The 25,034-nt window shown below is 42.5% G+C and overlaps 1 protein-coding gene and 1 pseudogene across 3 annotated transcripts in view; both read right to left on the bottom strand.

Annotated features, from left to right (window-relative positions):
• Positions 1 to 1,576: 1,576 nt before the first annotated feature.
• LOC110312036 (NADH dehydrogenase [ubiquinone] 1 alpha subcomplex subunit 11 pseudogene) lies at positions 1,577 to 2,027 on the bottom strand (annotated as a pseudogene).
• A 4,773-nt stretch (positions 2,028 to 6,800) lies between these two features.
• Senp2 (SUMO specific peptidase 2) overlaps positions 6,801 to 25,034 on the bottom strand; it is a 39,683-nt gene continuing 21,449 nt past the window's right edge. For all 3 annotated transcript variants that reach the window (XM_021184853.3, XM_085832502.1, XM_021184854.3), the window contains 8 exons: positions 23,506 to 23,566; positions 21,361 to 21,537; positions 19,553 to 19,684; positions 17,583 to 17,786; positions 16,835 to 16,914; positions 13,011 to 13,095; positions 11,573 to 11,668; positions 6,801 to 9,371 (listed from right to left, as the gene is read on the bottom strand). In XM_021184853.3, coding sequence (XP_021040512.2) covers positions 9,309 to 9,371; positions 11,573 to 11,668; positions 13,011 to 13,095; positions 16,835 to 16,914; positions 17,583 to 17,786; positions 19,553 to 19,684; positions 21,361 to 21,537; positions 23,506 to 23,566 — 898 coding nt within the window. In that variant the 3' untranslated portion in view covers positions 6,801 to 9,308. The remainder of the gene's footprint in view (positions 9,372 to 11,572; positions 11,669 to 13,010; positions 13,096 to 16,834; positions 16,915 to 17,582; positions 17,787 to 19,552; positions 19,685 to 21,360; positions 21,538 to 23,505; positions 23,567 to 25,034) is intronic.

Raw genomic sequence — 25,034 nt, 5'->3', positions numbered from 1 at the left:
CTTCATCTGTTGGAGGACTGTTTCCAAACAATAAAAAGCGGGAGGAAGGAAGGGAGGGAGGGAGGGAGGAAGGAAGGAAGGAAGGAAGGAAGGATGGAAGGAAGGAAGGAAGGAAGGAAGGAAGGGGAGGGAGGGCGGGAGGGAGGGAGGGAGGAAGGAAGAATATAATTACATCATTCCTCCTCTTCCTCCTCCCTACAAACCTTTGCATGTACTCCCCTTGCTGTTTTTTTAAATTCATGGTTTCTTTTTAATAATTTTGGTGGTGGTGGTGGTGTGTGGTTTTAGTTTCATGAAGTCCCCCTTTGCCAATTGTTGGCCTTAATTCTTGGACAAAATAGAGTCCTATTCAGTAAGTCCTTGCATCTGTATCCTGTAGAATACTGCTTGGGTTTTCTTCTAGTATTTCAAATGTGTTTGATCCATTTGAAGTTAGTTTTTCTGCAGGGTGATGATATGGGTCTATGTTGTGATAGCCCTGGGGCTATTTGTAATTTGAATAAAAATTTGATAATTCCATTCTCCTGGGAGGGGCTGCAGTAAACTAGGAATGAATGAATCAGCACTCGGGTGATTTACTGTAATCCTTCTTCCAACCTTAATTTGAAAAATAAAGGCTAGAGCCCGGATTGGGCAGATAAAGGGAAACTGGAAGTTGAATGAAGGAAAAGTGGGAGAGAGAGAGAGAGAGAGAGAGAGAGAGGAGAGACGAGAGACTGTGGAGGTGGTGGAAGGAAAGCAGAACAGAAGCATGAGGCCTGGAGAAACCGCAAATTACAAGGGGTCTCATAAATGGGGAAGATGGTAGTGTAGTGGTAGATCTGCCCAATCTACGTGCACAGCTCATATTCAAATTGAGTAGTGTTTTCATTGCCAAGGCATATTTGGGTTGGAGAATTACCACAACAGGTCTGATTTCATTCTTCTGCATGTGGCCCTCCAGTTCCCCAGGACCATTTGTTGAAGGTGCTGTCTTTCCTCCAGGTTGTTGTCTGAGTCTGAGTCAAATATCAAGTGGCTGAAGTCACATGTGTTTATGTCTGAGTCTGCATGTCATGGTTGTGCCAACACCATATTGTTTTTGTTACTCTGTCTCTGTAATGTTTCTTATGATCTGGAATTGTAATCCCTCCAGCATCATTCTCTTTGCTCAGGATTGTTCTTTCTGTCTAGGGTCTTTTGTGGATCCATATGAGGACAGCTTTTTTTCTATTTCTGTGAAGAATGGGATGGGGATTTTGACTGGGTTTGCATTGAATTTGTAAATGGCTTTTGGTAAAATGGTCATTTTCACAATGTTAACTCTACTAATCCATGAACATGGGGTATCTTTCCATTTTCTGGTGTCTCCATATCTTTCTTCAGAGGCTTGGAGCTTTTATGTAGACATCTTTCCCTTCCCTTAGGGTTTCCATTGGTATGAAGAGACACCATGACCAGGACAACTCTTTTAAGGACATTTCATTGGGGCTGGCTTACAGTTCACACACAGTACACAACAGCATGCTGGCAGATGTGGTGCTGGAGTAGCTAAGAGTTCTACATCTCCCCCCACCCCCAGGGGCATACAGCGTTGTTAATTTGCCACAGGGGTTTGGTTCACACCTTGGGGGGTAGGGAACAACTCCCAGCCTTCTAGCTTGCTGATCTTGAACAGGGCAGCCGCAGTGCCCATGTAGACACAGCCCATGGCTGCGGTCCCATAGCTGTGAGTGCGCGCTCCCAATGTCAGGCCTCCTGCGCGGCCGCCAATGAAGTAGTTCAGGGGGTCATCTGGCTTCTCTCGGACCTGGGCACTGACACAGGTGGTAAGGCCAAACATTGCTCTGATAGCAGGTGCATGTGTACCAGCCGACTCTGGCCACTGCTTCCAGGGTAGAATCTGCGGGGTTGAGTGTGACGCTGTAAGCGGAGCCGATTATGCAGCAAATGCCACCTAAGGCCGTGGTGATGTAGGTCTTGTGATGACACTGGGTGCCATCAGGGACCTCATTGTAGGATTCAAAGAACCGCTTCGCCATCACCATGCCTACCTGGGCTCGATCTGCCGACCCTAGAGCGTCTGGGCGAGCTCAAGGGTCAGTTCTACATCTTGAGCCGCAGGCAGCAAGTAGATCGTGTCACTTGGAGTGGCTGGAGCATATATGAGACCTCAAAGCCCACTCCCATAATGACACATTTTCTCTAACAAGGCCACATCTACTCCAGCAAGGGCATTCATTCTTCCTAACTCTGTCACTACTATGGACCAAGCACTCAAATACATGAGTCTATGGGGGCCATATCTATTCAAACCACCACACTTGGTTAGATTTATTCCTAGATACTGTATTTTCTTTTAAGCTATTGTGGATGCTTCTGTATGCTTGATGTTGATAGAGAAAATACCTATAGAAAAGCTATTGATTTGTGCAAGTTGGTTCTGCACGATTCTGTATCCTGTCACAGAGCTGCATTTGTTTATTGTTCCCAGAAGTTTTCTGGTAGGATTTTTGGAATCTCTTTTCTGCTAATAGGGATAGTTTTACTTCTTTCCCTGTTTTTATTCCTTTGATTTTCTTTTCTTGACTTACTGCTCCAGCTAGTGTTTCCAGCAGTGTTGATAAGGAGTGGGGACAGTAGCTCCCATATCACTCCTGTGGTGGGACTGCTTCAAGGTTTTCTCCATTTAGGATGGTGGCTGTGGATTACTTGTCTATGGCTTTGATTATATTGAAGTGCTCTCTCTAGCCTTATATTCTCTAGTACTTTTATCATCAATGTTGGATTTCATCAAAGGCTTTCTCTGCATCTATTGTGATTTTTAAGTCCATTTATGTGATTTATTGTATTCAGCGACTTAAATATGCTGAGCCATTGCTGCTTTTAGGGATACTTCCAACTTGGTAATCTTTTTGATAAGTGTCTGTATTATGCTTGAAAGAATTATTTTTGAGTCCATGTCCATAAGGGATATTGGCCCATAGTTTTATTTTTGTTGTCTTTACCTGGTTTAGGAGCACTCCCCTCCCCCACCCCATCCCCTTTGAATGGTTTAAGATGGATCTTCTTTGAATGTCCAGAATTCTGCTGTCAATCTATCTGGTTCTGTTCCTCCTCATCATCATCTTTTTAATTTAAAAGATTTATTTATTATATGTAAGTACACTGTTGCTGTCTTCAGACACTCGAGAAGAGGATGTCAGATCTCATTACAGATGGCTGTGAGCCACCATGTGGTTGCTGGGAATTGAACTCAGGACCTTTGGAAGAGCAGTCAGTGCTCTTAACCACTGAGCCATCTCTCCAGCTCCCCCTCCTTATCTCTTAAAAATAGCTGTTAGGCCTTTTATTACTATTTCAACCTCCTCATTTCCTATGAGTTTGCCAACAGGTCTGTGTACTTGAGATAAATGCTATCAATTTTGTTTTATGTGGTCAAACAGTATGCAGGGAGTTACGCCAGTCTTTCTGAAGTTGTGTCTTAGGATGTGGTCTATTTTCAGAAAAGCTTCCACATACTTTTGAGTAAAACGAGTGTTCTTGGATAGAATATTCTGTACTATCTGTTAAGTCCACTTACGTAGGATGCCAGTTAACTAGTATGTTTATTTTGTTGTTGTTGTTCAGATGACCTGTCTACTGGAGAAAGTGGGCCCTTGAAATCATCTAGAATGAATGGGTTGATGTGGAGAGTTGGGGTATAGTGTGGGGTGGTACAGGCAGTGAGACGGGTCTTGTGAATGGATGTAGATAGTGCAGGTCTTGGTGGAAGTCTAGAGGTTGACTTCAGAAGAAGTGAAGAGGTAGGACTTTGACTAGATCTGGCAGGTTGGAAAACAAACATAATAAAAATAAAAATATTGGGCTGGTGAGATGGCTCAGTGGGTAAGAGCACCCGACTGCTCTTCCGAAGGTCCAGAGTTCAAATCCCAGCAACCACATGGTGGCTCACAACCATCTGTAACGAGATCTGGCGCCCTCTTCTGGAGTGTCTGAAGACAGCTACAGTGTACTTACATATAATAAATAAATATTTAAAAAAATAAATAAATAAAAATATTTGGGGTGCTAGGATGTACTCAGCAGGTGAGACCCCGAAAGGTGTGGGAGCTCTGGGTGTGGAAAGGCTGGTGGAGGTCTGGGAGAGGAGAGGGTGGTAGAGGTTGACAGAATATCTTATCTTCTATCAACATTTTCTTTTCCTAAGTACTTATTATTGACATTATTAAAGGAAATTCTAAAAGGCATCAGGTACTTGGAATCACATGTTATGAGTGCCATGTGTTTGACGTGTGACATGTACATACTGTTTAGGGTGGTAGAGCTTTTCTTTATTTTCTTGAAGCACATGCTCCTAAAAATTCTATGTTGCTGTGGCAGTTTCCTGTAAAACAGTACCACAAGAGTTTGCAATAAAGACTCAGTATCTACACTTAAGACATGCCTGTAATCCCAGCACTTGAGGCAGGACAATCGTTGTAGGCTTGAGGACAGTATCAACTTTACAGTGAGTTCCAGGCCAGCCTGGATTATAGAGACCTTTCTCAATACAAAATAAAAACAAAAGACACAATTAACATAAAACCTTCACGTCCAGGAGCCTGCAAGGGATGGTGGAATGTGGAGCCCAGCTGCCAGAAAGCACAGATTGGAACCAAGCTATTTATATGTTGTAAAGTTATATAAAGTGTTTCTTACTGTTTGTTAAAAAAAAAACAAAAACAAAACAAAACAAAACCAAAAACAACAAAACCCTTCATGTTGGCTATGCCTCTCCAGGTATAAAAGACACACTCCACATATTCACTGAGCCAGATTCTGTTTTCTAAATCTGATGTATGTGTTGGTGTACATACAGAGGTCAGAGAACTTTTAGAGGTTGGTTCTCTCTGTCCCCCCACAATTTCTGGTTTCCCGTTGGGCCATCCTGTCAATCTCAGATTTCCTGTCTTATCACCTATGTAGACAAGTAACTGGACTTCTACTGAACACATTTAGGAAAGGCCAATGGATAAACCAGAGTGATTAATCCACAGATTTCCATCAAGTATCTGGAAGCTCTGGCCTATTTGCCTAGGTTTAGATGGATCATCTTCAAACTGTTTGTGCCTCTTTCTCCCTCCTCCCCTATCTTTAAAAACCTCCTTGCCTTTCATTTTGCTTTCAGGTCACTAAGACCAGTGTTTTCAACTATGGCTAAGGGTTTAATTCAGTGATGGCATACTTGCCCAAAACACCAAAGTCCCTGGATTGGAACCTCTGCACTGAGAAATGAAACAGACGATTTAGAGCTGGACAGACCTCTTTTGACTTAAGGCCAGTCTCAACTATTTTTAATTACATATGTACGTGGTTTTGTACATGAGAGTGCAGGTGCCCAAGAAGGCCAGAAGAGAGAGCTGGGCCTAGAAGTGCTCTTAACCACTGAGTCACCTCTCCAGCTGACCCACTCTTGTGTATTTGTCCTGAGTGTCTATATATCATGTGTGCATGTCCAGAGTCCAAAAGACAGTATTGTATTGGGTTCCCTGTGAACTGCAGCGTGGATGCTGGCATTCAAACTTATGGACCTCAATAAAAACAGAAAGTGGGCTGGTGAGATGGCTCAGTGGGTAAGAGCACCTGACTGCTCTTCCAAAGGTCCAGAGTTCAAATCCCAGCAACCACATGGTGGCTCACAACCATCTGTAACGAGATCTGGCGCCCTCTTCTGGAGTGTCTGAAGACAGCTACAGTGTACTTACATATAATAAATAAATAAATCTAAAAAAAAAAAATAAAAAATAAAAACAGAAAGTGCTCTTAACTGCTGAGCCATCTCTCCAGCCTGTAAAAGCAAACGTTTCTTTTTTTTTTTATTTGTATTTTGTGTATGGGTGTTTTGCGCGCATGTATTCTGTGCACCACTTGCAGTGCCCAGAGGAAACCAGAAGAGGGCGTTGGATCCCTTGGAACTGGAATTGCAGATGTGTGGGCACCGAGAATTGAACCCGGGTCTTCTAGAAGAGCAGTCAGCCAGCCAGTGTTTTTTTTTTTTTTTTTTAAGATTTATTTATTTATTATATGTAAGTACACTGTAGCTGTCTTCAGAAGAGGGCGCCAGATCTCATTTCGGATGGTTGTGAGCCACCATGTGGTTGCTGGGATTTGAACTCTGGACCTTCGGAAGAGCAGTCGGGTGCTCTTAACCACTGAGCCATCTCACCAGCCCGCAAACGTTTATTTCACAAAATAATGATATATATCCATGTTGTGTATTGGGCATAGGATAAAATATATTAATGAGTTTCAATTTAAAAATCTAAAAACTACTTAATTTAAGAGGTTAATTTATTGGTAAGTAGATTAAAATTAGTATTCTAACACACCCCAAATAATTTGTGTATATTAATTAAAAACAGTTAAGTCAGCAAGCCAGATGTATCTCCAACTTACAAATAAGTTCTAAAAACTTACTTGACAGAGATTTTCTCAAAATTAGTTCACAAGGCCATTTAAATAATGTGGGTTTTCTATGGCACTTTAAATTGTGTATTTGGGGTTTACTGTATCCCGGGAAGACTCCCTACACCCACACAAGGTCCTAGCATCACGTACATCCCCTTGGTGAAGGTGAATACTCAGCATCCCCTGGCAGCCGCCGTGTGTTCAGGACTTCAAAGAGAAGGAGCAGGGGTTCTAACAGCCTTCATCGGCCTGGACAGACCATGTAATCTTCAGGGATGGCCAACAGATGGCTTTCTCCCGACCCAGCTCCAACACGAGGCAAAGCACAAGCATAAAGCACTCGGCTTCAGAAAGAGATGTCACCAGCAGTGTGTATTTCTTAAACTTTTACTCATTTTTAGAGACTATGGGCTAAACAGAACAACGCAACATTTCTTTCAGGTTCCAAAATTGAAATTTCACAAAAACATTACTGGCTTTAGTTTTGCCGACTCACTAGTTACACCAAGTGCTGTTTCTCACTTATCTGTATTCTTCTCATAAGCTGAATGTAACAGTTCTGTTACCTGCACACACACAGGTGACAGAGAGCTGTGGCTTCTGGTACCTTAGCTTGGCTTCAGACACTCAGGTAAAGCAGTGCCATCATAGCTTAACATTCTGTACTTTTGCACTTTCTATGTTCTATAAAAACTTACTGTGTGTGCACAGGAGTGTGGTGGATGCGCTTACAAGCAGACATGGACCCGAGAAGGCTGGGAGAGGGGAGTTGTTCTCCAGCACTCTTCCTGCTCCTCCCAGGAAGGATCTACTGACCCTGCCTCTCTTCATTGGGAACTGGGATTACAGATGCGAGCAGGTACCCAGCTTGTTAGTTACAGACACACCTGGCTGAGACTAACAGTCAATCCTGGCCTCACCATCCAACCATCTATCTCTCCAGCTTCCTGTTCTGAAGCATAAGAATACATGTCAGGAGCCACATTAGCTACAGCATCACTCATCTGCGTAGAGAAAATCGCCAACAGAAACAAACCTATCCAAGGCCCTTAAAATTCCTTTAAAATTTTTAACTGATTACTAATTTGGTCCATCTGTTGGTTTGTGCAAGTATGGAGGTCTGAGGACAATTTAGGGGGGTCAGTTTTCGCCTTTCAGTGTGGGTACTGGGGACCAAACTCTGCTCAGGTAGCTATTTTGATAGGCCAGGGTCATAAATTCTCAGGTAGAATTCTAGCACCCAGGTTTTAGTAGTGTAGACAGGATCAACTTCTGGGCTCTTTTGGTTAGACCAGCTGCCTGATCCCGGCATCACTGGCACAGTGCTTAGGGGGTCTAGGCTAAAGGAAGGGGTCCCTGTGTAGTCTGCCTTGAGGAGGTTACAACACTGTTTACCCCTGAATTGTTAGACCACATGCTCTCAGGTTTAGCTAGGCCACCTGGTCTTGGGTCGGCTCAGCCATTTCAGTCTACATCACAGGCCCAGCTTCCATAATGAAGGTCATTTCAAGTCTCAGAGCAAACAGGTTTCAACAGCTACAACCTCTGATCAGCTGCCCAGGCGTTCCAAGAGCAGATGTGTACGTTTGTACCTAACAAGTGTGCAGCTTTTCTAGTTTTATCTCTCTCTCTTTTTTCTTTTTTTTTTTTTTTTAACCAGAACAACTTTGGAAGGTTGAGGCAGAGAAAAGAGGAAAAATTATCAGAATATACTCTAGGTTCTGCCAGTCTTTTATTACATCATAAAAGCAACACTAGGCACTAGATCTTGCAAAATATGCTCTGACCAACTTTCTGAAATTAAAAATGCATAACCACATCTGTAAGATTTTTAATGAACAAAAAAGTTAAATACAAACTTTCATAGGCAAAATAGATGACTGTAAACCTGGCAACTTCAGAGCCAAGTACTAAATCTCTCTCCAAAGGCTCAGTGGGGCTGGAGTAGGGCATGCTGATGAGCCAAGAACTTAATTTCAGCTTTATATATATATATATATTTAAAAAAAAACTCTGAGGAAAAATAGGCTTCCATTGAGGAGCATCTTCGGAAGCAGACAGCTCAGGCCAGCCCTTCCCTGGTGAGGCTCACACACTCACTCACCAGACCTACGACTTAACATGTATGCTCACAGTTACACTTTGAATCCAGTTTCAAGAGGAAGCCAAGCTACTTCGGTTCTAGAAAGGAAAGTCTCTAAGATGCGCACGCCCCGTTTCGAGGATGCACAGACCGAGTTCCTTGGCCACATTTCCACGAACTGTGCCCATGTCATAGCATCGGACTCTCTAAAAGGCAGCCAGACCCTACAACAGAGCATCGTCATTTCTTCTGGCATTTTCAAGCCTTAAAAGAGAGAACCTTAACTGTATGTCGGCAGTTCGCACTCCAGCATTAGAGAAGCTAGCGAACACCTCCTTCCTCCCCCTGCTGATATCTCTCTGCAGCAGGAAGTGGCAGTTTGATTAACATTCTTTTCAGAAATAAATAGTCCAAATTATTTATAGCTAATTATAAAAGAGCAGTGGGAAAAGGGCACTGCCCAATGAGTGAGTGAATTCATGTGAACACACAGAACAATTCATATAACAGATCCTGCATTTCCCACATTCATATGGAAATAACGCTTTAAAACAAAACACATTAATTAGCATTTGTTCTTGTGTGGGGTGAAGAGTCCAGGGCTCTGAGCAGGGTTGCCAGCAGCCCCTCCACACCTCTAGTCAGGGCCACTGTGGAGAGGCCCTCATGCATCTTGAGAGCTCAGTACCTGTGAGAGAAGAGAAATGATCGGGGACTTTTTAACCCACAATGCATGAGGTATATGGAAACATCCATGAAAGAACCACCAGCAGCTAGAAGACCAGGCGGGGCATTGTCACAGCAACTGCTGGTGAAGGATTTCCCACACCATCTTCTTCCGGAAGAGAGGCATCTGGTGCTGAAAGGAACGACAGTGTTATACACTCTGTGTGCAGCATGGCAGCCTTTAGGTGTCATAAATACAACAATGCCCATGTCCTCTACAGAAGCTTCACCGTTTTACATCATGCACATGATTCTAAAGCACAGTAGGATTTATTTCTAGTCAAGGCGGCCTTCTTGAGTTCCTATCTTTTTTTTTTTTTTATTACGTTATTTTCCTCAATTACATTTCCAATGCTATCCCAAAAGTCCCCCATACCCTCCCAAGTTCCTATCTTCTTGACTACATACATCTCCAGGGCTGGGATTACAGGCACGTGTCTCTGCGTTTGACAAAGGTTTTTCGTTTATGTTGTCTGTTTGAGAAGGAAGGATCTTGCAAAACAGCTTAAGCTGACTGTGGCCACAAGCTTCTAGTTCCCCATCCTCCGCAGCTCTGGGATGACAAGTGTCACACACCTAGTCTATATTAATTACTCTACAGGTGCATATGCCCTTACATGCTAAGGAAAACCAAAGCTGGAGGCAGAGTCATATACTATAGGACAAGAGCGTACAACATGCACCAAAACAGAAATGTCCACACAGTGGCACAACAGGAAACTTCTCTACATTCTAAATTAACATCATTTAAAAAACAATTTGTTTTTATATTAAAAAGGACCTTAAAGCAGGAAACTATGGCTCAGTAGTAGAGGTCTTTCTTGCCTAGTATTTATGAGGCCCTGTTTTCAATTTAAATGACTTTTATTTAAAAGGTGAAAACTAAACAAATCTACAATCTTATTTCTGTTCTACCACTATTTTGTTCCAAAAGCTGCTTATTCCCATGAAATCTCATGTCACACACAGAAAAATCAATTCCTTGCTATTTATATTAGCTGTCCATGGTGGTATACACCTATAATCCCAACACTTTAGAAAGCAGCTAAGATATGAAGATCATGAGTCTGAGGCTAGTCTGGCTCCACAGTATTTCCGCATCAGTAAAAATAAAACAGAAACAAAATAAAACCAGAGTCTAGGGTAGGAAAGCGAGAGAGACTCAGTGCTTTCACGGAGAATCACTGGCATGTTTTCAGAGCAACAAAATGCAAAGCACCCAAAAGTATTTGTAACTCAGACACCCATCCCCACGTTTCATAAAACTGAAGTTCCAGCTGGGAGGTGGGAGTTTGCACCTTTAATTCCAGTACTGGGAAGGCAGAGGCAGGCAGATCTCTAAGTTTGAGGACAGACTTGGCTACCCAGAGAAATCTTGTCTCAAAAAAAAAATTCAAAATTGAAGTTTGCATATTTGCCCTATTCATGGTACATTGCTATAAATAAGTGGATCTATCTTCATATAATAAATTACTGAGTTTTTGGAGGATATATATGGCATAAATCTTAATTAAAAAAAACCACATTATTATTATTTTTTTTTGAGACAGTCTCACTATGTAGTACTTAGTTGGCCCGGCACTCACTACACAAACCAGGCTGGCCTGAAACTCACAGACCCTCCTCCAGTCTCTGCCTCTCTAGTGCTGGGATTAGAGATCTGCACCACCATGCCCAGTAAAACACAACATTTATTCCTAGTGAAACAGCTGAGACTCATCAGTAGTGAGTTCTTTCTTTGAGACTGGGAAGATATGAATTCAGCAGGGAGTCCAGTTGACTTCATGTTCCTCCAAAGCATTTAGTTCTACTGTTCAACAAGCAGCTTGTTTGACAGTCAGGAACTATCAAATGAAGGTCTATGAATGAGGAATAATTTTAATTGGGGTCAACTGTGGCTGGACAAAGAGCGAGTCCACCATCAAACATCAATGTAAACATTTCCGATGTGCCTGTGTCTCCTCTCAAGTACACCACCTTGCAGAAAGGAAAGCCCATTCCTTCCTGCTTCCATCTTAGACTCAGGTGAGTCCTCACAGGCCCAGCTTCCTTCCCCCTGCTGTCATCTATCCTCACACGCCTCTCTCTAGCTAAAAGTAACAGTAACACACAGGAAGCAGTCACAAATGAAGTTGAAGGACAAGCAAGTTACCCCCCTGGTCTTTCGAGAGCAGGGCAGTCCCGAGAATACACGCTGCAACAGAGCACGCAGGACACTGCTTCTGACCACTGGGGGCCTTACCCACGGTTCTTGAAACAGTACTGTTCATTTGAAGAGCCTGAAGTGTGCCAAGCACTGCCAAAGCATAGTGCCTACTAAGTGCCTGGACTCACCTGAGTGAATGTGATAGGTTTGTCCCTAGAAATATAATCTGCATATTTACAAGTAAACATTCCACAGTCACTCCCATTCAACTGTTGAGGAATCTCCTAAAACCAAACAAACAGAAAAGAGGTAAAATATCATTACACAGACATCATTAGTCTCTTTCTAAACAGACTGTGAAAGCAGCATGATAAAGGTGGATAAATCTGCTGTTGCACAAACACAGACGCACATACAAGCACAGTCCCTCTTACTCTTTGTGGTAGGAAACCCTAACCATGGTACAGTGCATGAGACTCCACAGAAACATTCATAGAAGAAAGAACAAGTGGGAACTTCACTAAAAGGCAAAACAAAGCCCACCACACACGGCGAGGGCTGAGATAAGAGGACCCACATTTGGTTTATTACAAGAACAGGAGTGACTCTTCATGTGTGACACCTACAGTGGGAGCAGGGCTGTCTCTGACTCTGTTCCCTGCTTTTGGGACCCTTCCCCATTACCGGGCTATTTTGTCTAGCCTCAGTAGGAAGAGATGCTCTTACGGCAACTTGATGTGCCAAGGCTGGCTGATACCCAGGGGAGGCACCCCCTTTCTAAAGAGAAAGGGAGGACGGGTGGATAGAGTGGGTCAGGGGAGGGGGAGGTTGGAAGGAAGGACTGGAGGAGAGAAGGGAGGGGAAACGGAAGTTTGGATGTAAAGTGAGTTCCAGGACAGCCAGGGCTACACAGAGAAACCCTGTCTCGAGGCCAGCCTGGTCTACAAAGTGAGTGCCAGGACAGCCAGGGCTACACAGAGAAACCCTATCTCGAAAAACCAAAAAAAAAAAAAAAAAAAAGAAAAACAACAACAAAAAACAAACAAACAAACAAACAAAATACTGTTGTCATTTCAAAAGAACTAACTATTGACTTTCAAAGGGGATTAAGAGAGGGTCAATCAGATCAATGTGAAACACAGGAATCTACTTCAATACTGCAGAGCTCACATACTCTTAACAACCAGGACAGATGCCCGCTGCTGAGGATCCCTACAGTTTCAAGTGAGAAGAGAAAACCATCTCAGAGGTTGTAATCAACTAAGATCGTTCCATGAGGATTAGTCCTGTCCCTGAGGCAGAACCACAGCTGGGAACAATAGAAAATAAACCTGTATGGACTAAGCTGTGTGCCCAGCCTGCATCGCCCCAGGCAGACATAAGGGATACATGAGAAGGAGAATAGCGGAAGGCTTACTCCACTGCTGAATCTCACACTGGATGGCAACAGAGTCCCTTCGATTCCCAAATGCAGTTTCAACTGGGAAAGGCAAGGCAGCATGCCCACCCCACACACGTATACACTGGGGTCTCACATACCACACAGCACACTTTAGGAAAGTCCGTGAAGGTAGGAAGGGAAGGAAGGAAGAAAGAAAAAGGTGTCCAGGCCTGAGCCTCACTTACATGTGGCTTCATGCTGTAGTGGGTCCACTCTAAGAGGTTGAGATCTGTATTTCTTTTGGTCTTGCTTTCATCCTGTAAATACTGACTAAAGAAAACAAGAACAAAGAATGAATGTATCAATGAAGGCCCAAGAGAACACCCTCTGTGATTAAAAAGGACTTTGTGATATTTAGCAGGGATGTCATTCTCAAATCTGGATCTATTTGTTTTTTTAGAAATGTAACTTTTATTTTTTAGGTTTCCCTCTCCTGCTAGTAAAAAATTTACATGTTCAAAGATATCATACTTACTTTAAAAGAAAATAAAAAGCAAATCCTTTACAACAGACACTGGAAGTTTCTAGTTCTTTATACCGTCTCTATACATACAATTAAAGAGTTCACCACTAATACCAGGCTTCAAGCTACTCCATAAGAATAAAGAAAAGGAAGAAACACTTCCAAGTCAAAGGCAGATAAAGACGTGGGGTGGGGATGAGGGGAGACTAACTAACTTCCCTGATAAATTTAAACACAAGACAAAATACTTGCAAACTGAAGTCAAGGGCTGGTGAGGTGGCTCAGCAGGTAAGAGCACTGACTGCTCTTCCGAAGGTCCTGAGTTCAAATCCCAGCAACCACATGGTGGCTCACAACCACCTGTAATGAGATCTGACGCCCTCTTCTGGTGCGTCTGAAGACAGCTATAGTGTACTTATGTAGAATAATAAGTAAATTAAAAAAATATTAAAAAAAAAACAAAAAACCTGAAGTCAAGAACACATCAAAAAGAGCATGCACAGTGACTAAGTTGTTGGTGCAACTTGATCAGAGATGCGAGAAAAGTTCAATATGTGTAACTCAATGAATGCTCTAAATTATAGGAATGGACTCTAGGACAGAAACCCCATGGACATCTTTACAGATGTAGAAAAAACAATGACAAAACACATTACTTCATGTTAAAGGTTCTAAAGAAGCTTGGGTTAGGGGGAAAATCATTTATTTGCTTGTTTTTCAAGAAAAATTTAATTCTCCATTATAAGAACAAGTAAGCTCTTAGTAAAGAATTTAGTTATCTTCTGACTATTAAATTTTTTTTTTTTGTTTTTTGGAGACAGGGTTTCTCTGTGTAGCCCTAGCTGTCCTGGAACTCACTCTGTAGACCAGGCTGGCCTCGAACTCAGAAATCCACCTGCCTCTGCCTCCCTAGTGCTGGGATTAAAGGCGTGCGCCACCACTGCCCAACAAATATTTCTTCTCTTATACTTTTTGTCTGAGATAACCATAAAAGAGCTACACTAAAAATACTGAGGAAAAAGAAAAATGAATTGTTAGCTTCTTTTTTTTTTAATTACTTGAGAATTTTGTACATGTATCAAAACACATCATATTCATGTCTGTTCCCTGTCATGTCTGTCATGACTCCTCCCCTTCTCCCTACTTTGTATCCTTTTAGTAAAATAAACAAAACCAGCAATGTCCATTTTGCTGCCAATAAACTTTTAGACATGTGGTCTTCTTCTGGAAAATGGTCCAGCTGGGGGAGAGGGAGCTACATCTTTAAGAAAACTGACTCCTCAGTAACAGTCCTCTGTAAGATGAGTGGAGCACATCTGCTCACCTTAGTAAAGTTAAAGGCAGACGCTGCATTTGCTGCAGTTGCCAAAGGATTATCATTGATGTGATGAGACACCATGACCAAAAACAACCTAGGGTGGGAAGGGTGTATCTGGGTTAAACTTCCAGATCATAGTCTATCACTGAAAGAAGTCAGGACAGGAAATCAAGCAAGGCAGGAACCTGGAGGCAGGAGCTGATTCGGAGGCCATGAAGGGTACTAATTACTGGCTTGCTTTCCACGGCTTGCTTAGCCTGCTTCCTTATAGACTATAGGGCCTCGACACCAGGGATAAAACCATTCACAATGAGCTGGGCCCTGTCCGACTAATCACTAAATAAGAAAATGACCTCTAGGCTTGTCTACAGCCTGAACTTATGGAAGCATTTTTTAAATTATGGTTCCTTCCCCTTAGATGACTTTAGCTTGTGTCAAGGTGACATAAAACTATGCAGCATGCTGACCTTATTGATGTGCTTTAAGTACACAACCAATCAGCACAATGAAGAAGTGGCTATGCTTTAAAGGGAGGCCTCTAGCAGTTGGAATCCCTCTTCTATAAGCTTTTACTGTCTGTGGTTTCAATTATCTCAGTCCAAAATATGAAATGGAAAGTTCTGGGAATAATCATTTCATAACTTTTAAACTGCACACTATTCTAAGAAACATGGAGAAAATCTAATATTACCTGCTTTATGCAGGCAATACACACACATGAGCTTCGAAAAATGTGAGTCACAACATGACATGGGGCCGTGTGACTAAAGATGGCAGCCACAAAGCTATGGCAACAGCAGAAGGTTTTTAATGTTCAATAGGCAGAATGAAATGTATGGTGACAGGTGAACAAGTGAGGTGTCTGGACCTCAGTGGCTGCTTCACTGTAGCACACGGCATGTGTACTCTACACCACCACCAGCCACCAATGCTGACTCCATCACCTCGCCTCAGGCTGGAGACTGCTCTACATTAGGAACCACAGAGTTGCTTTGTTTTGTTTTACTATTTTTCTACCATCACTCCTTAGCATGAAAGTGTCAGTGACCGTATCTCTAGGCTTCACCTTTAGATTTTATCGCTACATTGTATTATGCTCAAATGTTTGATTTAATAATTGCTGTTTGGAGCTGGGTATGGCGGTGCACATCTTTGATCCCAGTGCTAGAGAGGGCAGAGGCAGGTGGATCTCTGTCTACACAGCAAGTCCAGGACATCTAGGGTTTAGCTCTGTTACACAAAGAAACCCTGTTGCAAACAAAACAAAAAAGCCAAAAATAAAAACAACAAAATTGCTGTTTGGGGTCAGCAAGATGGCTCAGCTGGTAAAGGTGCTTCTGCCAATTAAGTTCAATTCCCAGGACCCACTTTTCATTAGACAATGTTTGTACACTATTTTATGTGCCTATGTACATAGTGACACGCAGAAGTTTCCCAGGTGAAAAGGGAAGAAGCCCTGCTCTAACTACCCAGCTATACTTGCTTGCCCTCCCGAGTGTCAGACCTACTATCATGACAGCAGAACACTGTGTCCAAATAACAATTATCTTACTAATAGTGGCCACCAAAAGGCAAAAATAACAATGCAAAGGAGAGTCTGGAAACACATAAGAGACAGATTACCTTCATACTTTTTTTTTTTTTTTTGGTTTTTTGAGACAGGTATACTCTCTGTATAGCCCTGGCTGTCCTGGAACTCACTCTGTAGACCAGGCTGGCCTCGAACTCAGAAATCCACCTGCCTCTGCCTCCCAAGTGCTGGGATATTGGGATTAAAGGTGTGCACCACCACTGCTCAGCTCACCTTCATACTTTGGATAAAGCAGTCCACATAGGTTGGTGTTATAATGCCTGTGGTTGTAGACACTAACCTAGAATATATATTTCACAACAATGAGGACTACTATATTTGGAGTATTTGCTTGAACAAACCACACACTTTAATGTCCCTGAGTTCTATGAAATGAGTCCTACTATCAGAAAACGTGGGCATGAGTTGGCATCAGGATTACAGGCCAAGACTCCTTGGCTAATAATTTTTCAGGATACCCAGAATACCAATTCCAAAGAAATCTAATTTTAACCACAATTCTAGAAGATGTGCCTTATCTTGAAAGACCTGAGGACTTGCTTTCCATGATCCATAAAAAACAATTCCATAAATACAAGAGATTATCCAATTGAGGAATAGCAGAACACAGTGAGGTTTTATTTCAGACTTTACTTACAGAAGAATCTCACAGATCCTGTGGCCTTTTTGTCCCATAGAATCCAGATATTTAAGACACTTTTTTCTTAGGTCCATCACCTATAATGGGAAAAGGTGAAATCCTTAGACTGACATCTGTTTTTGCTGTTTGATTTTACTGAGACAAGGTCTATGTAGCCTAGCCTGGCCTTGAATTCTAGCTCTTCCTCTCTGCCTCCTAAGAACTCTGATCAGAGGCATGCACTACCATACTATGCCAGAGACGCTGTGAGCAGCAACTAAAAGTAAAAGCATCTCTAAATGTTTAATACATGTAGCAATACATAAAACAGACTTAGAGTGGAGTGAGATGAATAGAACATGCTCTATCTTCTATACAAAGGTCTAGACATTTGTCAACAAATATTAGCAATCCTTCTAGTACTGGATCCACCTCCTCCTGCACTTTTCCAGACAAAGATGAAAGCTCTTCCTCAAAGCGCACCTTGTAGCTTTTGAAGCTGAGCACAGCAACACTTTGAGAAAGGACTGTGGAGCTGCCTGCCACTCACTGCAAGTGAGAGCAGCCTTCATTGTGAGGGAAACCATCTACATTAGGGTAAAATTAGCAGTGGAATCCCTTCTTAGCGTATATAAAGGTCAGGGATTGATCCCCAAGATGAGCAAAGAGCTGAGGACAGAGGAAAAGGGGAAGAGAAGAGGGAAGGAGAAAGGAAGAAAAGGAGGAGCCTACACCCAAACTCCAACGATGAATCCTCTCAACTCACCACCAGGCTCCAATGTACCTTCCGATGAATAGGTACCAGAACAAGTTCTTGTTCGAAGAGATTCACCCCTTTGGTCCATCTTTTCACTGCTTGGTAACCTCCAGACTTTAGCTTAGGATAGAAGAATGTACTGAATGCGTGAAGTGCTGGATAGCCTTGCTTTTTACTCCTTTCCACTAAAAGATTCATATAAAAATTAATGACCTGTAAAATATCAAAAGATTATAATGTGGAGCATGACAAATACATTACAAAATTAAATTCCTATGAGAGTCAGAGTGAGATGCTTAGGCAAAGAGCAGTGCACGCAAAAAGTCAGCAACAACTGCTCAGTACAAAGAGCAAGGCACAGAAGGATGAAGGGCCACGGCCTGAGCCCCTCAGCAGCCTGCTTGTCTAGTACATGTGAGGCCCTGGACTTAATCACCTCCCTAAAGAGAACCCAGCAAGTCATGTGACTGAAAGTTTGAGGCACATGAATAATATTTCTATGTAATAATGAAAGGGCATATGCAAGTGTTATGCATAAAAATGAATTCTTAACTATAGGACTACATCCAAAATACACCTCAATTTGGACATACTTCCCAGAAGGAGAAATGCCAAAATACTTATGGAACTTTAGAGCAATAATTTCTTCAAAAAATTTCAAATATAAAGTGTTTTTCAAAAGCTTTATAATAAGCATATTTATATTTACAAATGATAGTATTTTCACGTAATTAGGCTTGTGACATAGGGAGATGGAGCAAATGGGAGAAAATTCAAGAACAGAACAGTTGGTTGAAGAGCCAAATGAAAAAGTAGTAGTAACTAAGCCAGCTTTTGCAGAATATGTATGATTCAGATAACAAATGGAGCGACAGTTTAGTTATCACTTGCTATGCCTTAAACACACACATCGATCAAAAACTCTAAGATTTCTTTTTAATTATATGTATCTATGTGGGTATATGCACATGAGTACAGGTTTGAGTGGAGGCATAAGATCCTCTGTAGCTGAAGTTCCAAGCTGGGAAGCAAGCATCCTGTGAAGAGCAAGCACTCTTACTGCAGCGGCATCTTTTGTCCTTGCTCTAAGATCCTTCTAAAGGATCTACTACTCAGCATGACAGCAGTAGGCAATGACTCTCATGAGCACCTTAACCCCCATGGACGAGGCTAGCACTAAGAGAAGCAGAAGGAGAGAGTTACACGGTCCCCTTTCCTTCCCGCGTGAAGGTTCAGCACCACTTCTCAGCACCACTGTACCAACAGGAGACAGGGAAGCTACAGGAACTGATATCAGGCTCTGTAGTCATCACAACTGCAGGTAATGCATTTTGGGGGTCGGTGTGTGTCGGTGTGTGTGTGTCTCCTCACTACATAGCCCTGGATGGCCTGAATTCAGTATGTACTATATGAACAGAGATCTGCCTGCCTTTGCCTCCTGAGTTCCCCTGGTATTTTTAAAGCATGCGCCACTACAGCCACCACAATGAATTTTTAATGATATGCTTTTGCTTTAGAAATTACTAGTCAGGGGATGCACAACTCACAGGGACAGTGCTTGCACAAGGTCTTCAGGTCAATTTCTGGTATGGAAGAATAACAAAACAAACGAACACCACCTGGGCTGGTGGGAAAGCCTATGACCTGTTGTTACTCAGGAGGATTAGGTGAGTGAGGCAGGAGGATGACAACAGAGGTCAGGGCCCGCCTGAGCTACATAATATAGGCCAGCCTGGACAAGTTAGTGGAAACTTTTCTCAAAATAAAAAGCTAGAAGAAAAAAGAAAAAGAGAGGGTGAGGATATAGCTCAGAGCAGAGAGAGCACCTGCTGTTGAACGTGGGAGACCCTTAGTCCAATCCCCAGCTCTAAAAGAAAAGGCAACAAAACAGAGATTGAAGCTGCTTCCCCTGCAAGCTGAGCTCACTGACCACAGACACTAAGCAGAACGACAGGCAGAGCAGGAGAGGAAGGACTGACCTCATCGTTGAGCCAATGATAGTTCTTTAAGGTCTGGATGTCTCCGCGGGTGATTCGCAACTTGAAAGCGCTGCTCAAAATCTCATCTGGTGGGCCGTGGCCCAGGGCATTACTGATTTCCTTTTCCATGTCCTGAATTAGACGATGCTACATTAGCATAGAACCACTATCAGGCATGAAAGACTCAGACTGCAAAAAAATCTTTCATCTCAGCAACACCTAATAATCTTTGAGAAAAACCACTATTCAAACTACAGTGAAAAACGTTCAAATTTACTGTAAAACAGTTTTAATAAGTTGTATGGTGGTAGCTCGTGCCTCTAATCCCAGCACTCAGGAGCCAGAGGCAGACGGATCTCCTGAGTTCAAGGCCAGCCTGGTCTACAGAGCAAGTTCCAGAATAGCCAGAGCTACACAAGAAACTTGGTCTCAAAAAAGTAAAATGAGAACAAAACCAAAATCAAAACCAGTCTTTTGTTTTTGTTTGTTTGTTTGTTTGTTTTTTGAGACAGGGTTTCTTTGTGTAGTCCTGGCTGTCCTAGAACTCACTCTGTAGACCAGGCTGGCCTCGAAAGCCGCCTGCCTCTGCCTCCCAAGTGCTGGGATTAAAGGTGTGCGCCACCACCGCCCAGCCAAACCAGTCTTAAATAATGGCTAACTCCTTGAATTATTTTAATGATTTATGCAGCTAAATGTATATTTAGCTTATGAACCAAATCAAAATTATTTCCATTATTGTTTTTCTCCTTTACACAAAATTTTGTTATCTTATGGCTTCATCTCTCTACCTGACATGGTTAGCTTTTATGTTCATCTTGACAGGACCTAGAATCAATCACAAGAGAAAAGAATTACAACTAGGGATTATCTGCATCTGCTTGCCCTGCGGGAACACCTGTGGAGTCTGTCTTAATGAAGCTAACTGCTGCTAACTGCTGGAGGGGGGGGGGGGGGACCCAGCATAGCCTGAGTATGAGCAAGTAAGTGATTATGCATCCATGCATGGATGTGACATGCCCAGCTGGAACATATAAACTCACACCTGGAAACGGAAACTGCAGTAAGCTCTTTCCCTTAAGACACTTGGTGACAGGTTATATTATCATGGCAGTAAAAATGAAGCTACAAGAACTTCATGTGCAGTGACTGTAAGCATTAGAGACATCCATGCTAAGTGAGACCCCTCCACACACACCAGGATAACAGGGTTCTTGATTCAGTATGAAAAGCCCCTTTTAAACTAACAATTTTAACTACGATGAGGCTCATGGCAAGAGGATTGTCATGAATGCCAGACCATCCTGGGCTAAGTAACCACCTAGACCCAGTTTCAGAAACAGAAACAGAAAAGGGGGAAAAAAAAAATCAAAATTAACTAACCAACCAACCAACCAACCACCAAAAACCCCACCTACACCAATTCTACTTGATCCATCAGGCCACCCCCACACAGACCATGAGTGATCAATATAGACAAATGAGCAGACCTGGAGGCTTTGTTTTGTGTGTATTTTTGGGGGGAGGGGGGTTTGGTTTTTTCAAAACAGGGTTTCTCTGTATAGCCCTGGCTGTCCTGGAACTCACTTTGTAGACCAGGATAGCCCTGAACTCAGAAATCCACCTGCCTCTGCCTCCCGAGTGCTGGGATTAAAGGCGTGTGCCACCACTGCCGGGCTTGTTTTGTGTTTTTTAAACTTCATATATTCCTTATCTGGAGAAATTTCTCAAAGCAAAGCTGCACTTCAGTTAGAGAAGCTGTGGCTAGTCTGAAATAGCCAACTAACTCTGATCCACACAGAGAACTATACCTCTGTAAGTTCAAAGAGATCTTCTGTTCTTCTGTCCTTCTCTCTGCTTGGGAAGTTCTTTTCCTTTATCTCAAGCACTGATATTTTCCTTCTGAGTAAGCCATTGTTTCCACTTCCTAGGCGAAGTCGGGCAGACACTTCTTCTGACAGATCAGGCTCCATTTGGTGTCCTCTTGTCTGACCAAAAAGTTCCAACATTGACAATGCTTGATTTTGTACACATAATGTAACAGTGCATACAGAATAGAAAACACTGTACAAGTTATGGAAGAAACTGTTTTCTAGTTTTAACTCCACTATGGAACTCCACATTGGGTAGTGAATACGTGCATAAAGATATGCTGGATAGTGAAAGGTAAGACCCCACGTGATGCCCATGGCTCCCATCCCAAGCAGCTTCTCTACTGCACAGCCCACTGACATGCAGATTTAGGGTCTAGTCAGTTTCGGTGTGATTTTTTTTTATAAGGTTTATGAAATTTTTTAAAAAATGTAAAAGTCTAGCATTGCCTTGAAGAGAGACAATGACTATGAGATTTAGCAGCTGTCCTGATGATGAAACAGACTCAGCCTGCCAGCCTGCCCGCCTGCTGCCTGCCTGCCCGCCCGCCCGCCCTGGTAAAGGTGAACATAAGCTTCAGAGTCAAACACAGACCCACAGGGCAGATCAGTTACAAACAGAAACACCATTCCTCTGGAACTAGGAAGGGAAACCTTTTCAGTTCCTATCCCATTCTAAAATGTAGATAAAACATGTTTGTAACGTTCAGAAAGGTACAAGGTATGGGCTATAGAGCATCATACAGAGGAATCTACTTCTTATTCAAAGGCATCCTGTGTTAGTTAAAGCTGCTTTTATTTATTTATTCCTTTTCTGTGTAAGGGTTGGAGCCTAAGACCTTTCCCATGCTAGACAAACACTCTACCACTGAACTACAGTCTACTCCTCTAGTTCATGTTCATACTGTAGAAAGCAAAGTACTGTAGGAAATGCACTAAACGGGAAGTTGTCACCAATGGCCACTGATTAAACAGTGAAAGCCTCTACAAGGACTGGAGATTAGGACCAGGAATGGAGCACTTGCCTGCAGATACAAAGTTGACACCTTATAAGTTTGTTAGGAAATGTATTTAGAAACAGACTTTTAGAGTAGAGCTATAGTCTCAAGATACCAGTGAGCTTTCTTCATTCTTTCTGACTGCCTGGTAGTTCCCATTCACTCCTTCATTTTACAGAAAGACTAGTTCACACTTTGCTGTCTAGACTGGCTTAACTGTCTAGATTTGGTCCTCCCTGAGTGCTAAGGTTATAAGCATTCTGTTTTGACTAATGGATGATAAATGATATAAACAAAAAAGAGCATCTGGAATCACTGGAAACAGAGAACATTAGATAAGGGGATGTTTTAGAACCACTTCTGTAATTCTATGCAAATAAAATATAAGTAACACAAAGTTTCAGTTGCATTTATTGAGAAATACATTTCTGGGCTGGTGAGATGGCTCAGCGGGTAAGAGCACCCGACTGCTCTTCCAAAGGTCCAGAGTTCAAATCCCAGCAACCACATGGTGGCTCACAACCATCCGTAATGAGATCTGACTCCATCTTCTGGAGTGTCTTAAGATAGCTACAGTGAACTTACATATAATAAATAAATCTAAAAAAAGATTTATTTATTTAAAAAAAAAGAAAGAAAGAAAGAAATTTCTGTGTGAGTGTGGTAGTGCAACCCTGTAATCCCAGCAGAGGGTTCATTAATCAGAGGCAGGTGGATCTCTACAAGTCTGGTCTATATAGCAAGGCTGCAGAGTAAGACCACAGGGGGTGGGGACTGAGATAGATTGAGATTGATTTCTACCAGATATTAAATGTTTAACAAAGTAACTTTGTTATTAAAAACCTGAACATGCCTACAGAGATACTGAAACACTGATTCTAATACTTACATTAAAAGTAGATTGGGTAGTGGTGGAGTACACCTTTAGTCTCAGTACTTGGGGGGTAGATGTCTATGAATTCGAGGCCAGCCTGGTCTACAGAGCTAGTTCTAGGACAGCCATGGCTACCTTCCTTGTTTCTGGTGGCATCAAAATGTCAGTCCAGTGACAAGGCAGATCTAACATTTACCAAGGGATTCTACTTACACCTTCCTTTTCAAATCGGAGTCCCACCACCTTCTCTGTGTCAGCTTTTCCTTTTGAATACCTGGAGAGGACACCATTACAGATTTACAGAGCTCTGCTGTTTAACATGACACATATTAGTTCCACAAGTAACATTTTTTAAACTGGTGATACTAGTGCACATCTGTAATCCCAGAACCCAGGGAAGTGGAGGCAAAGACCAATAGCTCAAGGCAACATAATGAGTTTGAGGCTAGCTAAATGAGACTGTCTCAAACCTTTTTTTTTTCTTTTTAATTTTAAAATTAGGATTTATTAGTGTCTAAACAAAACCAGTGCTGGCACTGCCCTGTCTCTGCTTCCTGGCCTGCCATAAACAGACCGTGTCATTCTAATGCTTTCCTCAGCACTACATACAGACTGACTTCTCTAAAACCCTTCCTCCCTTAGGTCATTTGTGTCAGGCATTTTAGCAGCAATGGAAGGAAACTAACATGAAAAATAAATGCTAGAAAAGTGGGGTTGCTGTTGTGACCAACCTCTCTGTGGCTCTTACAATGTTGGAACTAATCTGAAGAAAAATATGGGGAAAAATGCAGATCTAGGTTAAAGAGAGACATTCTAGAATGCTGTATGGGAGATTCTGACAGGTGCTGAGAAGACCAGAATGTGAGGGAGAAATGCAGACACAGACAGGACGTGGTAGGTTCAGAAAGGGCAATGATGTTACTAGGTAAAAGTGGCTCCATTTTCCCTGCATCCAGGACCCTTCCCTGAGGGTAATTTAAGAGGCTGGCACTCAGGAAGAGGTGGTCTATGCCTGTAAACTCTGCGTTCAGTGGGCAGAGGACAGAGGATCATGAGTTGCAGTCAGCCTTACTTACATAGTAAGACCCTGCCTTAGTCAGGGTTTGACTGCTGTGAGCAGACACCATGACCAAGGCAAGTCTTATAAAGGACAACAGGGGCTGGCTTACAGGTTCAGAGGGTCAGTCCAGTATCATTAAGGCAAGAGCATGGCATCATCCAGGCAGGCATGGTGCAGGCAGAGCTGAGAGTTCTACATCTTCATCTGAAGGCTGCTAGTGGAAGACTGACTTCCAGGCAGCTAGGGTGAGGGTCTTAAGTCCATGCCTACAGTGACACACCTACTCCAACCAGGTCACACTTTCTAATAATGCCACTCTCTGGGCCAAGCATATACAAGCCATCACAGATCCTGTCTCAAAAGACCGGAAAAAGGGAGCTGAGGAGGTGTATGAGTTGGCAAAATACTGAGTTTGGTTCAGTATCCATGTAAAATCTGTGTGCAAGGGCTCATGTGTACAATGTGGGCTGAGGCTTGCTAGCCAGCCAGTTTAGCCAAATCCATTAAAATCAATTCCAGGTTCAATGAGAGACCATGCCTCTCTATTGTCTCTACCTTTGACTTCTACATGCATGTCTACATATACACTGCCTGCCTATTCCTTTAAAAATAAAAAGAGGTGGTCAAGCAGTAACACATTAAGGAATTTGAAAGGTAGTTTAGCTAAGTGTACAGAAAAACT

The sequence above is a fragment of the Mus caroli genome, unplaced genomic scaffold, assembly GCF_978045245.1.
Source record: "Mus caroli unplaced genomic scaffold, Mus_caroli_1 scaffold_17, whole genome shotgun sequence".
In the NCBI taxonomy this organism is placed as follows: Eukaryota; Metazoa; Chordata; class Mammalia; order Rodentia; family Muridae; genus Mus; species Mus caroli.
The sequence above is the reverse complement of the archived record's forward strand: the minus strand, read 5'-3'. Positions and strand labels throughout refer to the sequence as shown.